The 16,487-nt window shown below is 42.2% G+C and overlaps 1 protein-coding gene across 1 annotated transcript in view; it reads right to left on the bottom strand.

The window, feature by feature from the left end:
• Positions 1-16,487, bottom strand: part of ADCY2 (adenylate cyclase 2) — a 515,387-nt gene that overhangs the window by 165,056 nt on the left and 333,844 nt on the right. The window contains exons 6-7 of the mRNA XM_010588063.2: positions 7,877-7,988; positions 3,636-3,763 (exon numbers count right to left, since the gene is read on the bottom strand). Of these exons, the coding sequence (XP_010586365.2) occupies positions 3,636-3,763; positions 7,877-7,988 (240 nt within the window). The remainder of the gene's footprint in view (positions 1-3,635; positions 3,764-7,876; positions 7,989-16,487) is intronic.

Genomic DNA, 16,487 nt, shown 5'->3' on the forward strand with positions numbered 1-16,487 from the left:
TCATACCTCGTACATTCCAGGTTCTGATGAGACCCCCATGTGTCTGTCAGTTTGTCGTACTGTGCGGGCTGTGTGTTGCTGTGATGCTGAAAGCTATGCCACCGGTATTCAGATACCAGGCCAGGTTTCAGCTGAGCTTCCAGACTAAGACAGACTAGGAAAAAGGACCCGGCAGTCCACTTCTGAAAAGCATTAGCCCGTGAAAACCATTAGCTATTAGGGAAAAGCAAATCAAAACTACGCTGAGATACCATCTCACCTGGGCATTACTGACACTAATCAAATGTCAGAAAATAACAAATGCTGGAGAGGCTGTGGGGAGATTGCAACTATTATGCGGTGTTGTTTTTGTTGTTAGCTGCTGTTGACTTTGACTTATAGTGACCCTATGCACAACAGAACAAAACACTACCCCGTCCTGTGCCATCCCCACAATCATGGCCATGCTTGAGCCCATTGTTGCAGCCACTGAGTCCATCCATCCCATTGAAGGTCATCTTTTTTTTTTTGTTGACCCTCTGTTTTACCAAGGATGATGTCCTTCTACAGGGACTGATCTCTCCTGATAATATGTCCAAAATATATGAGACACAGTCTCACCATTCTTGCTACTAAGGAGCATTCTGGCTGCACTTCTTCCAAGACAGACTTTTTCGTTCTTTTGGCAGTCCATGATATATTCAATATTCTTTGCCAACTCTATAATTCAAAGCCATCAATTCTTCTTTGGTCTTCCATTCATTGTCCAGCTTTCACATGCATATGAGATGACTGAATACACCATGGCTTGGGTCAGGTGCACCTTAGTCCTCAAGGTGACATCTTTGCTTTTCAACACTTTGAAGAGGTCTTTTGCAACTGATTTGCCCAATGCAATGTGTCTTTTGATTTCTTGACTGCAGCTTCCATGGGTGTTGATTGTGGATCCAAGTAAAATGAAATCCTTGACAACCTCAATCTTTTCTGTTTATCATGATGTTGCTCATTGGTCCAGTTGTGCACTACTAGTGGGAATGTAAAATGATACAACCATTGTGGAAAATGATATGACACTTCCTTAAAAAGCCAGAAATGGAAATATCATAGGATCCAGCAATCCCACTCCTAGGACTATGTCCTAGAGAAATAAGAGCCATCGCATGAATAGACATGTGCACACCCATGTTCACTGTAGCATTATAACAGCACAAAGATAGAAACATCCTATGTGCCCATCAACAGATGAATGGATAAACAAATTATGGTATATACACAATGGAATACTATGCAATGATAAAGAACAATGATGAATCTGGGAAACATCTCACAACATGGACAAGTCTGGAGGGTATTATGCCGAGTGAAATAAGTCAACCACAAAAGTACAAATACTGTAGGAGACCACTATTATAAAAATTCAGGGAAAGGTTTACACACAGAAAAAAACAATCTTTGATAGTTATGAGGGAGGGGCGGGTCAGGGAGGGGAAATCACTATCTAGATAGTAGATAAGTGTTAACTTTGGTGAACGGAAAGGGAGTACCCAATGTAGGAGAAGTCAGCACCATTTGACCGAGACAAAGTCATAGAAGCTTCATAGGCACATCCAACTTCCCTGAGGAACTGAATTGCTGGGGTTGAGGACTTGGGACCATGGTCACGGGGGTCATCTAGGGCAACTGGCATAACAAAGTTCATAAAGAAAATGTTCTACATCCAATTTTGGTGAGTAGTGTGTCTGGGGTCTTAAAAGCTTGTGAACGGCCATCTGAGCTATAGCTACCGGTCCCATCCTGTCTGGAGCAAAAGAGAATGAAGAAAACCCAAAACACAAGGGAAATATTAGTCCAAAGGACTACGAGACCACAAGTTGCACAGCCTCCACCAGCCTGAGCTCAGAACGACTAGGTGGTTTCTGGCTACCACCACCAGCTGTCCTGACAGGGATCACAATACAGCGTCCAGGACAGAGCAGGAGAAAAATGTAGAACGAAATTCACATTCACAAAAAAAAAAAAAAAAAAAAGAAAGAAAAGATTAGACTTATTGGTCTGACAGAGACTAGAGGAACCCCTGAGACTGTGGCCCCTGGATACCTTTTTAACTCAGAACTGAAACCACTCCCAAAGTTCATCCTTTAGCCAAAAAGCAGACAGGTCAATAAAACAAACAATGACACACGTGAGGAACGTGCTTCTTAGTTCAATCATGCATTGGAGACCAGATGGGCAACTCCTGCCAGGACACAAAGACAAGAAGGCAGGAAGGGACAGGAAAAATGGATGGCTGATAACGGGGACCCGGGGTAGGGAAGGGGAGAGTGTTGACACACCACAGGGACTGCAACCAATGTCACAAAACAATTTTTGTATGAATTGTTGAATGAGAAACTAATTTGCTGTTGTAAACTTCTACCTAAAGCACCATAAAAAAAAATTATTTAAAAAATACTCTGAGACCCTGCCACCTACTCTCTAACAGAGACACAAGAGGCTTCAATGAAGGGGATGAAAACGCATGGCAATGACAATTTATTTCTGCCAGACAAGTACATCCCTCAGTTATCAAATGTCATCATAAAAGATGTATACAGGAAGTTGTCCCTCGTTACCTGGTTACTCACAGGACAGTGTGGAGGGGGAATGATGCTGATAACAGTAGCTTAAGGAGGAAGAGGCTGAAGGTGGTATTGTAGTACCAGGAACTATGACAACCGCCAAAATGACATAGGTGTGTATGCCATGCTTAACTGATAAAAATGATAAGCAACAGGCTCATTATGGAAAAATAAATTGCATCCTGAAAAGAAAGTACAGGAAGTTGTTCTCTCCCCTCTCCTTCCTTCCCCTCCCCTCCTCCTCTTTCTCTCCCTTTCCCCTTTCCTCTTTTCCTTCCCCCTCCTTCTCTCATTTTTGTCTGTAGTTTACAATAAAAAAGAAAAAAAATCCCATCAGCTAAAATCTTTCAACTGGGCAGTCAGCAATCAAAAAGTTGTATCATTTTTGAAAACGATTCTGGCTTCTGAGAAGGGCGTTACTCCAGAAGGGTGTGCTATGGTGCTGCTAATAAAAACAAACTCTCTACCTTATCCTTCACTCTGTGCGTGTGGATGGTAATGGCTATTCCATACCAGCAATCATCTCTAGAATTATACAGAGTCTATAGGTGTAACACAAAAAAGATATAACCTGAAACTAAACTCACAGAAGTGCATGTTTTTAGGTAGACGAGGTGATTTTGGAGTGGATTTTTACATTGACTGCACTCTAGTGGTAAACACGACTTCATCTTTTAGGATCTGTGGGTAGCATATTGCTTGTTAAAAATCAAGGAGGTGCTGAAAGGGCAGATGTTTTCTTAAGATGAAAGAATACATTGAAATGAAAACAAACAAAAAAAGCTCACCTTTGAAAGCCAACAAAGCCATCCCTTCCCATAAATTTCCAACTCAGTTCTGTTGTCATGTCAGGCTTTTAATAACAACAACATAAAACATGCCCAGAGCTCTTACTTGGACAGTTACTCACACACCAGTCAATGGGTCTCCACACATTTCTATTTGCACTTACCAGTAGACTGGAAGATAGAAGAGGGCGGGTGAGAATTATAACTCAGCGGTGTCCTTAGGTTTAAAAAGATCCGACTAAGCACTTACTTGATGGCTTCGCACATGTCCAATCCCATTTTCACACAGTTCTTGGCGTGGTTGGGGAGTGATATGGGGAGGCCAGACACGCAGTAGTAGCAGTCTCCTAGAATCTTTATTCTCATGCATTCGTTCTCCTGGAAGAGGAAACCATGGAGTTTCAGTTGCATGAGGCTTTTATGTTGTGGCGAGGACTCACAAATACCATCCAGAGATATTCCACCATCACTGCTACAGGCAACAGGGCCAAGCTAAGGAGACATCAAAACTAATGGTCTCCCCTCACTCCCTGACAAGGACAAGCCACCCTCACCCACACACCCACAGGACAAAGCAGGAAGAATGAAGGAAAAGGGGAGGAAGGAGAAGAACATCTCAGGTGGGGATGCAGTCATGGAGGCTGTCACACCTGTCAAGCAGATCGGTATGTTTTTCCTAACGTGACCAGGTAGTCCAACAAAAGTGACCTTTTTAAAAATCAATCCAGAGAATGTTCCGGAACGAGTTATACTTACTAAGAGCAGGGTAGTATAACGATAGGGTCTTCCCCATTAGTCAGAACCCCCTCAAACACCGACAGTGAAATAAAACAGAAAAGCAGCAAACCCTCCCAGGTACAAAAGGACGAGCAGGACCCAGTTTTATTGTGAACTGCCTGTCCTTCCTTCCTACGCTCATGGTTTTATTCATTTACTTATTCCTTTATTTTAACATCTGATAAACATCTCCACAATACAATAGGCCACCTTTCAACATTGCCATGTAATTTAAAACCTAATTCTGGTCTTAGGCTAAACATTTTTACTATAAAGGTCTACAAACCCTGCTTGTTTTTCTTGCCTGGGTTGTATTCATGTTACTATATTTAAATCAGCTGCGTTCTTATGCATCAATCCCACATCGGCTCCTAACCTTTTCAACCAGCTTATGGACTCATCGTTAAAACAAAAAAAATAAAAAACAAAGATGTGTAAAACACAGATTTTGCCCCTAACAATAGCACAGGCTTATGTATAAACTGAATAAATTTGAAAAAAGAAAGTGAATGTCGTATCTTATTCTTATGCTGAGTTTGCTGAAGCTTTTGGGCACGTCCTCCCCCGTCTGGTAGAGATCTCACAAGCTAAGGTGTACCTTCATGCTTATTTGTGGCACTCGAAATGATGTGTTTAGTAATTTCTGGTAACAATACCATAAATAATACAAAGGCAAACAATTATTTATTAATACTACTTCCCTCCCATACTTCCTGAATACGTATTCTGAGCCTAGAAAACACTAGGGCTAATAACAGTGAAAGGGCAATGATTTTGAGTTCATGAGCTTGAAGTTATTTGCTTTACATAGTATTCACCCAGTGTACCAAGCCATCTGTTTGCCTAAGACACTCTCCATCCCGTATTCTTCAGTGATTAGCCAGGAACTGATATCCAAAGCATGCTGGCCCTCTGACCAACAGTGGATGGAACGAGCTACTGAGACTGGACTCAGATGCTCCCTGGACTTTCCTTTATTGCAACAGGAATCAGGATGTCACATGGAGCACCTCTAAGTAACCCAAGAGAGTCCCAGTACGGAGGGTAGTGGTAGGAAGACTTCTCCCTATCTTGGCTATTTTATGGTGAGAGGGAAGGTGTTTGCCCCTCATCCTCCACGGACTGTTGGGTTAGGGCAAAGCGGGATTTATTGTCATCTGGTGCTACTGAAGTCTTTGCCTTGACTGTAGATCTGAGATTCAGCCAAGATTCAGATCCAAGATTCAGGGTCCTGCAGGGAATGTGTGTGTGTATGTATTCTGGATGGGAATTGCTAGGGGCCTCTAAGGTCAGTCACTGGGGACTTTGCACATGGCACAAATGAGCACTACTTTAAAAGTTCCAAGCGGAGGTGTGGTCATTGATGTCATCAAACCTGCCCAGTAGATTGGTATGTTTTTTTTTTCCCCTAACATGACCAGGTAGTCCAACAAAGATGATCTTTTATAAATTCAAGCTCTTGAAATATTTAAGTTTCAATCTTTCTTTTGCCAAAAAATTGAGCACCCATAAACTCCACCTTGTCCTTTGGTTTGGTAGAGAAAGGAAGCGACGCTGCACATGTATTGATTTTTAAGGTCCCCCGCATGACTGCCCTGGTCAGCTGGAAAGCAGAAGACGCCTCTTGGGGTGCTTGACACAAGAGTGACTATGGTGACACCAGACAGCCAGGCTTCTTCCTAAAAGGATGGGCCAGAATTGTCTGTGTTGTTTCCGTGAACTATATTTCACAGTGAGTTAAATTTATGACTAACTCTTCTATACATAACTAATTTTAACTGGCTTAACGAAGTCTCTCTCGTTGGGAATAATTCAAAGGAAGGATTGGGCTGACCAGAATTTTTTTTTTATGAAAAATAAAGGGCAGGCAAGGAAGAGAACATTTTTTTCATCAATGCTCCCACCAACAACAATAACTCCAATAAGTAAGCTCTAGAATGATTTTAGATGGCGTCGTATCTTTGAAATTTCCCTAAGTGAGCATATGTCACTGCTGTGGACTGAATTCTGTCCCTCCAAAATATGAGTTGTAAATCTGATCCCATTTGGGAATGAGTTCCCTTCGTTGTATTAATGAGGCAGTATTAGTATATAAATAAATAAATAAAATTAAAAAAAAAAAGTATTAGTACAGGGTGTGTTTTAAATCAATCTCTTTTGAGATATAAAAGTGCAGATTAAACATGCAAGCCCAAACAGCGCGGAAGATACACGCCACATGATCACCAAGGAACCTAGGAATAGAAGCCAGAAGGAGACAAGGGCCTTCCCCCAGAGCCTACATTGACAGAGAGCCTTTTCCTAGAGCCTGAGCCCTGAATTTGGACTTCGGGCCTCCTAAACTGTGAGAAAATAAAATTCTGTTTGTTAAAGCCATGGACTTACAGCATTTCTGTTATAGCAGTACTAGATGAGTAAGAAAGACACAGAACGCCCTGTTCTTAATATTTTTAGTCAAGTGCCACAAGGGTGAAGGGACAAAAATGCGATGCTAGTAAGTAAAGGGCTGAGACAGAAGGTATACATCCTACTTCAAACCAAACCAAACCCATGGCTGTCGGGTCGAACTCCAGCTCAGAGAGACCCTATAGGACAGAGCAGAACTGCCCCATAGAGTTTCCAAGGAGTGCCTGGTAGATTGGAACTGCCAACTGTTTGGTTACCAGCCATAGCACTTAACCACCATTCCACCAGGGTTTCCACATCCTGCTTAGGTACAGCTAAAATGAGGGAAACCCTCTATGAGATGGATTGACACGATAGGTGCAACAATGGGCTCAAACACAACGACAACAATTTTGAAGATGGTGCAGGACTGGGCGATGTTTCCTTCTGTTGTACAGACCTTGAACACAACTAACAACAGCAACAACAATGGAGTCCTATTTCGGGGTGTTTCCGAACTGCTGCTTAACACTGTGAGTACACGAAGCGTACAACCGGGTGAGAGGACGTGATTTTACCACCACCTCCCCCTTGGCACGCAGAAACCTTAAAGAGGACCTTAAGATGGAACAGTGCAGAGAGATTTGCAAATTGAATCTCATCTCCTTAATTGCGTTTATCATGTTGTTGCTGTTGTTAGTCGACTTGGACTCATGGCGACTTCACGTGTGCAGATTAGAAGTGCTCCATAGGGGTTTCAAGGCTGTGACCTTTCTGAAGCAGATTGCCAGGCTCTCTTCCCAGGCACCTCTGGGTGGGTTCGAACTGCCAACCTTTTGGCTAGTAGTGGAGCGCTTAACCATTTGTACCATCCAAGAGCTCTATATTTATCATAAATGTGTTGAATTCACACAAGCAGAAGTATTAAAAATAGAGGACAATATGTGATTATCATATGCTATGTCATTTCTCGGAAGCCCTGGCGGCGTAGTGGTTAAGTGCTACGGCTGCTAACCATCGGGTCGGCAGTTTGAATCCGCCAGGTGCTCCTTGGGAACTCTGTGGGGCAGTTCTACTCTGTCCTGCAGGGTCACTATGAGTCGGAATCGACTCGATGGCACTGTTTTTTTTTTTTTTTAATGTCACTTCTCTTTCCTAACACAGGTGTGAGATTCACTGGGACGCAATGGCAAATGAATCCAGTGAATTTATGAGCAGAATTGCTAAAGGACACTCTTCTGAGAACGCAAAAAACTGAAAACAGAGCAGAGTGAAAGTCAGCACGGCCTTTGTGTAGCTTTGGAGCAGTCAGTGCTCTGTAATACTCACCTTTGCAATCTGATCAAACTTCCCAAAGAGTTCATTCAGCATGTGGACAAGCTCTCCTGGGGAGCAGTCACTCGCCAGCCGCGTGAACCCGACAATGTCAGCGTACAAGATGCTGCGGGAATGGGGGAAAGAACAGGGTTTGCAAGTTTATACTCATAAAGGAAGCCAAATGATTTTTCCCATATAACGTGTAATTTTTGCATATTTTATATTTTTATTTTCATGAGAAAAGGTCATTTCTTTGAATAGGGAATGCATGAATACTTTGCTACACTTGTCTACATATTTACTTTTTTTTTTAACTTTTTATAACTTAGTTATGAATTTTTTATAACTAAGATGATGTAGCGGTTGAGTGGTGTCCTCCCAAAAGATATATCCATCTGGAACCTCAGAATGTGAACTTATTTGCAATAAGGGCCTCTTCTGGTGTTAATTAAGGCCAGGGTCTCAAGATGAGATCATCCCGGATCAGGGTGGATCCCAAATCCAGTGATGAGTATCCTTATGAGACAAAGAAAAGAAGACGCAAATAGGGACACAGAGAGAGGAAGGCCATCAGAAGATGGAAGGTGAGTTGGAGTGATACTGCCACATGCCAAGGATTGCCAGGAGCCACCACAGGCTGGAAGAAGAAAGGAAGAATCTTCCCCTACAGGGAACATGGCCCTGCCAACACCTTGACTTTGGACTTCTGGCCTCTTGAACTATGAGAAAATAAATTTGTTGTTTTAAGCCACCGAGTCTACGGTAACTTGTTATGACAGCCTAGGAAACAAATACAAATGGAGAGTTAACAGGAGAAGAGAAGGTTGGGCAATGGGTTTTCTCCATTCTTGGTGCTCCTCCAGACCCAACTTTCCCCCTTGGTACCAGCCTCTCTGTGTATGTGGTGCCTACCTGGTAGTTCATGGCACTGCCATAATATTGATAATCAATACACATGTGTCTACTTAAATTGTCATATGGATTTACGTTATAAGAATGCCTAAAATAGAAGAAGCAAAAGAACAAAAATCAAATCCTGTTCTCATTAATTCAAAGAAAAAAAAAGGAATAAAAATTGCCTTAAAAACGATTTTGGAGTGCTTTCTACCTGCCACACCAAGTAGATACGTGGATCTTCATGAAGCTCAGAGTTTGGCTGGGGCAATGCGTTAAACAAGTAATGCTCAATAAATGTTAAGGTCCAAGTGTTAATAAGCGCTATGAAGGAAAACAGCAAGAGGCTATGGGGAAGACTGTGCAGGCAGATCAGAGAATGGAGGGCCAAAGAGAGTCACACTGGGGGTGAGGGACCAGGGATAGTCACTCTAGTGTGAATTAGAGAGTAGGGGACAGGGGAATTATACTGTGGATGAATTAGAGAATAGAGATCCAGGGAGAGATTCTGGGGGTGCATAAGAGAGTGTCACCCACGCATCTCAGTTTGTCATACTGTGGCAGCTTGTGTGTTGCTGTGATGCTGGAAGCTATGCCACTGGTATTCAAATACAAGCAGAGTCACCCATGGAGTACAGGTTTCAGCTCAGCTTCCAGACAAAGACAGACTAGGAAGAAGGACCCAGCTGTCTATTTCTGAAAAGAATTAGCCAGTGAAAACCTTATGAATAGCAGTGGAACACTGTCTGATATATTACTGGAAGATGAGCCCCTCAGGTTGGAAGGCACTCAAAATCTGTAGAAGAGCTGCCTCCTCAAAGTAGAGTTGACCTTAATGACGTGGATGGAGTCAAGCTTTCGGGACCTTCATTTCCTGATGCGGCATGGCTTAAAATGAGAAGAAACACCTACAAACATCCATTAATAATCAGAACCTGGAATGTACAAAGGATGAATCTAAAATTGCAAATCATCAAAAATGAAATGGAATGCATAATGATTGATATCCTAGGCATTAGTGCACTGAAATGGAATGGTATTGGTCATTTTGAATCAATCATACGATCTACTCTGCCAGGAATGACAACCTGAAGAGGAATGGCATTGCATTTATCCTCAAAAGGAACATTTTAAGATCTATCCTGAAGTATAGCACTGTCAGTGATAGGATAATATCCACATGCCTATAAGGAAGACAAGTTAATACGACTATTATTCAAATTCACTCACCAACTACTAAGGCTAAAGATGAAGAAATTAAAGATTTTTACCAACTTCTGCAGTCTGAAATTGGTCAAACATACAATCAGGATGCATTGACAATTACTGGTGATTGAATAAGAAGGTTGGAAAAAAGAAGGATTGGTAATTGGAAAATATGGCCTTGGCAACAGAATGATCGCATGATTGCATTTTGCAAGACCAAGGACTTCCTCACTGCAAATGCCTTTCTTCACCAACATAAACAGGAACTATACACGGGGACCTCGCCAGATGGAATACACAGGAATCAGATGGACTACATCTGTGGAAAGAGCTGATGGAATCGCTCAGTATCATCAGTCAGAACAAGGCCAGGGGCCCACTGCAGATTAGACCATCAATGACTCATATGCAAGTTCAAGTTGAAACTGAAGAAAATTATAACAAGTCCATAAGAACCAAAGTACGACCTTGAATACATCCCACCTGAATTTAGAGGCCATCTCAAGAATAGATTTGACATGTTGAACACTAATGAATGAAGAACAGAGGAGTTATAGGAGGACATCATACATGAAGAAAGCAATAGGACATTAAAAAGACAGGAGAGAAAGAAAAAACCTAAATGGATGTCAGATGAGACTCTGAAACTTACTCTTGAACATTGAGTAGCTAAAGTAACAGGAAAAAACAATGAAGTAAAAGAGCTGAACAGAAGATTTCAAAGGGCAGCTAGAGAAGACAAAGTAAAGTATTATAATGATAGTAGGGAAGAACATGCATGGCATCGCACAAGCTGAAGGGACTAAAGAAAAAATTCAAGGCTCGAGTTGCAATACTGAAGGATTCTATGGGGGAAAATATTAAATGATGAAGGAAGCATCAAAAGAAGATAGAAGGAATACACAGTCACTATACCAAAAAGAACTGATTGACGTTCAACCATTTAAGGAGGCAGCATATGATCAGGAACCGATGGTAATAAGAAAGAAGTCCAAGCTGCACTGAAGGCACTAGCAAAATACAAAGCTCCATGAATTGACAGAATACCAACTGAGATGTTTCAACAAATGGATGCAGTGCTGGAAGGGTCACTCATCTATGCCAAGAAATTTGGAAGACAGTTACCTGGCCAACTGACTGGAAAAGATCCATATTTATGCCTACTCCCAAGAAAGGTAATTCAACCAAATTCAGAAATTACAGAACAATATCATTAACATCACATGCAAGCAAAATTTTGCTGAAAATCATTTAAAAGTGGCTGCAGCAGTACATGAACATGGAACTGCCAGAAATTAAAGCTGGATTTAGAAGAAGATGGGGAAGCAAGGATATCATTGCTGATGTCAGATGGATCCTGGCTGAAAGCAAAGAATAGAAGAAAGATGTTTTCTGTGTTTTATTGATTATGCTAAGGCATCTGGATGTGTGGATCATAACAAATTATGGATAACATTGAGAATGTGAATTCCGGAACACTATGGATCAAGGGGCAGTCGTTCAAACACAACAAGGGGATATTACATGGTTTACAGTCAGGAAAGGTGCATGTGAGGGTTGTATCCTTTCACTATACTTATTCGAACTGTATGCTGAGCAAATAATTCGAGAAGCTGGACTATACAAAGAAGAATGGGGCAACAGGATTGGAGGAAGGCTCATTAACAATCTGCATTTTTTTTTTTATTATGCAAACGACATAATCTTGCTTGCTGGACAATGAATAAGGAAGACCAAAGAACTGACACCTTTGAATTGTGGTGTTGGTGAAGAATATTGAATATACCATGGACTGCCAAAAGAACAAACAAATCTGTTTTGGAAGAAATATAACCAGAATGCTCCTTAGAACCAAGGATGGTGAGACTACGTCTCACATACTTTGGACCTGTTGTCAGGAAGGATCAGTCTCTGGAGAAGGACATCATGCTTGGTAAAGCAGAAGGTCAGCAGAAAAGAGGAAGACTCTCAAGAAGATGGATAGACACGGTGGCTACAATAAGGGGCTCAAGCATTGCAGTGGTCGTGAGCATGGCGGAGGACCAGGTAGTGTTTCGTTCTGTTGTGCACAGAGTCACTATGAGTCAGAACTGCCTGGCTGGCACCTGACAACAACATTAGAGAGTGGGAGGCCAGGGGAGTCACTCTGGGTTAATGACTGTGTAGCCTCCTTTTGTGGGGAGTATATGTGGGGAGTATAGACTAGTGGTGACAAATTAGAGGTTCCTGTAACTTTTGTCCTTGTTCAGCTGACCTCGAGGGGTAAGAATAGGTGAACAGAGCACCAGCGTGTGCATTACATCATTTCCCAAACAATTGTAAATTCATGATTTATATAAAGGCCATATAATGAAGTCTACAGAAGCTGGGCTATATGAAGGAGAATGTGGCAACAGGATTGGTGGACGATTCATTAACAACCTTTGATATGCAGATCACATAATCTTGCTTGCTGAAAGCAAAGAGGACTTAAAGCACTTACTGATGAAGATCAAAGACTACAGCCTTCAGTATGGATTACACCCAACATAAAGAAAACAAAAATTCTCACAATAAGCAACCTCATGATAAACAGAGAAAAGATTGAGGTTGTCAAGGATTTCCTTTAGTTGGATCCACAATCAACACTCATGGAAGCAGCAGTCACAAAATCAGACAACATATTGCATTGGGCAAATCTTCTGCAAAAGACCTCTTTAAAGTGTTGAAAAGCAATGATGTCACCTTGAAAGCTAAGGTGCTCCTCACCCAAGCCATGGTATTTTCAATCGCCTCATAGGAATGTGAAAGCTGGACAATGAATAAGGAGGACCGGAGAAGAGCTGATGCCACTGTGTTGTGGTGTTGGTGAAGAATATTGCATATACCATTGTCCGCCAGAAGAATGAACAAGTCTGTCTTGGAAGAAATATACCCAGAGTCCTCCTTGGAAGCAAGGATGGCGAAGGCTTTGTCTCATATATTTTGAACACGTTATTAGGAGGGATCAGTCCCTGGAGAAGGACATCATGCTTGGCAAGATGACGGTCAGTGAAAAAGAGGAGGATCCTCGACGAGATAGATTGACACACTGCCTGCAACAATGGGCTCAAACATAGCAATGATTGTGAGGATGGCAGAGGACCCACAGTGTTTCATTCTGTTGTACGTAGGGTCACTATGAGTCAGAACCAACTTGATGGCACCTAACAATAACAACAATGAAATCTAAAAGGCCTGCTGACAGTTTGAGATTCAGAGAGCAAATGTGTCATGGCTAAAACGTACCATGAATAGAATATAAGAAAGGTCCTGGGCCAAGCAGAGCCTGCTCTCTGTCATCAGTCTTATTCCCTGTGCTTCTGCTGAGCACAAGGCTGCAGCTTCACCTCAGGGAAGGGTGGAGAATAAGATTGCTCCTGAGCTGATGGGGCCGTTGTGCTCTCCACCCTATCCCTGCGATGCCCTAAACTCAACTCCACTTTTCCCCTGCTCCCTGGGAGAAGGAGGATAACAGAAGTTAAGCAATGGTCCAGAAGGAAGAATCCATTCTGCTGTCTCAGGGAAGGAAGGCCTGTCCTAAAGCAGCACAGGAAGAGAAAGTGCGGGCACGGGTGGCTGAGTCCATTTCCTTCTTGCTCGTGTCATGACAGCACTCCATGTGGTAAAATGTGTAGTGGACAAAGAAGTCCCAAGACAGGCTGGCTATAGAAATATGAAACTGTTCCAGAGGATATTTTGCAGCAGGGAGACTAGGAAAACAAACAGACAACTGTGAAAGCATGTGCATAGCCTGGGGGAGCCTATGGTAGAGGAAGCATAGCACAATAAGGAGTCACACAGGAAGGAAATGCTTCCAAGACTTGGACCACGCCATCCCTTTAGGAAGATAATTCTGGTTGATGCAACCTGTTACTTGTTATTATAGTTAGGTGTCCTTGAGTTGGTTCTAGTTCACAGTGACCCTATGTACAACAGAATGAAACACTGATCCATCCTGCGCCATCCTTACAACTATTGTTATGCTTGAGCCCACTGTCGCAGCCATTGTGTCAATCCATCTCATTGAGGGTCTTTTTTTTTTTTTTTTTTTTTGATGACCTTCTACATTACCAAGCATATGTCTTTCTCCAGGGACTGATCACTCCTGATAACATGTCCCAAGTATGTGAGATGTTGTCTCACCATCCTTTTTTGAAAGAAGAAAGATCTGTCCACTCTTTGCCAACACCACCATTCAAAGGCTTTAATTCTTCTTCAGTCTTCCTTATTCATTATCCAGCTTTCACATGTGTATAAGGCACTTGAAAATACCATGTCTTGGGTCAGGAGCACCTTAGTCTTCAAGGTGACATCTTTGCTTTTCAACACTTCAAACAGGTCTTTTGCAGCAGATATGCCCAATGCTATGTGTCTTCTGACATGACTATTGCATCCACGGGTGTTGACTGTGGATCAAAGTAAAATGAAATCCTTGGCAACTTCAATCTTTTCTCCGTTTATTACGATGTTGCTTATTGGTCCAGTTGTGAAGATTTTATTTTCTTTATGTTGAGGTGTAATCCATACAGAAGGCTGTGGTCTTTGATCTTCATCAGTAAGTGCTTCAAGTCCTCTTCACTTTCAGCAACTAAGGTTGTGTCATCTGCATAATGCAGGTTGTTAATGAGTCTTCCTCCAATCCTGATAACCCATTCTTCTTCATATAGTCCAGCTTCTCGGATTATTTGCTCAGCATACAGACTGAATAGGTATGGTGAAAAGATACAACCTTGAGGCATACATTTCCTGACTTTAAACCACGCTGTATCCCCTCGCTCTGTTCAAATGACTGCCTCTTGATCTACATACAGATTCCTCATGAGCACAATTAAGTGTCCTGGGATTCTCATTCTTTGCAATGTTATCCATAATTTGTTATGATCCACGCAGTCGAATGTCTTTGCATAGTCAATAAAACATAGGTAAACATCTTTCTAGTTTTCTCTGCTTCTAGTCAGGATCCACCTGATATCAGCAATGATATCCCTGGTACCACGTCCTCTTCTGAATCTGGCTTGAATTTTTGGCAATTCCCTGTCCACGCACTGCAGTAGCCACTTTTGAATGATTTTGAGCAAAATTTTACTTGCCTGTGATATTAATAATATTGTTCGATAATTTCTGCATTTGGTTAGATCACCTTTCTTTGAACAGGCAGAAATGCGGATCTTTTCCAGTCGGTTGGCCAGGTAGCTATCTTCCGAACTTCTTGGCATACATGAGCAAGCACTTTGAGTGCTGCATCTGTTTGTTGAAACATCTCAATTGGTATTCCTTCAGTTCCTGGAGCCTACAAACATATTCTAGGCAGTTTGTGAGAGAAACCAAGGCAGTTGAGATTTTCTTCACCAAATTTTTTCTTACATAGTTTGGTAGTCAGCCTCCAAGATGGCCCCAGTGATCTAACCTTCTGGGATTCATGCCCCTATATAATCTCCTCCCACCCTGGGTGGAAGTGTCCTGTGTAACCAATAGGATACATCAGAAACTACCGAAGTGTGACTTCAGAGGCTAAGTCATAAAAGACATGTGGCTTCAATCTAGCTCTCTCTTGGATGTCCTGCTCTGATGGAAGCCAGGGGCCATGTTGTGAAGACGCTCCAACTGCCTATGTAGAGGCCAAGTGATGAAGAACTGAGGCCTCCAGCCCATGGCCAACATAACCTGTTACACAGGTGAGAGCAGCAGATCCTTCAGCAGCCACAGCTGATGTCATCCTGCAATTTCTGAGACACACTAAGCCAGAACACCCAGAAAACCATCCCCAAATTTCTAACCCACATAAACAGTGAGGTAATGTTCATTGTTGTTTTGAGCACCTGAATTTTGGTGTGATGCTTTACAGAGATGTTGATCACTAATACAGACACCACGAGTACAACAGTTCATTAACTATATGAGGCTGATGGTGTCTTCAGTTGCTTATAGAGATCGAGTGCTTTCTGTGCATGCAAAAGCTGGACAATGAATAAGGAAGACAGAAGAAGAATGCAAGCCTTTGAATTGTGGTGTTGGTGAAGAATATTGAATATACCATGGACTGCCAAAAGAACGAACAAATCTGTCTTGGAAGAAGTTTGGCCAGAATGCTCCTTAGAAGCAAGGATGGTGGAACTATATCTCACATAGTTTGGACATATCAGGAGGAATCAGTCCCTGGAGAAGGACATCATGCTTGGTAAAATACAGGGTCAGTGTAAAAGAGGAAGACCCTCAACCAGATGGACTGACACAGTGGCCGCAACAATTGGCTCGAGCCTAGCAACAATTGTGAGGATGGTGCAGGACCAGGCAGTGTTTCATTCTGTTGTGCATAAGGGTCGCTATGAGTCAGAACTGACTCAATGGCAGCTACCAATGACAACATTTGTTCCTGCATTGTATCAGATACTTAAAGCTACCCCGTGACCCTATTTAGACAAAGCTGCATTCAGCTTTACATGCTTCGAATACCTAATAAGTGACTTCAAAATATTTCCTGAGATAAGAGGGCAGCTGCAAA

The sequence above is a fragment of the Loxodonta africana genome, chromosome 2 (genome assembly GCF_030014295.1).
Source record: "Loxodonta africana isolate mLoxAfr1 chromosome 2, mLoxAfr1.hap2, whole genome shotgun sequence".
Taxonomy (NCBI): Eukaryota; Metazoa; Chordata; class Mammalia; order Proboscidea; family Elephantidae; genus Loxodonta; species Loxodonta africana.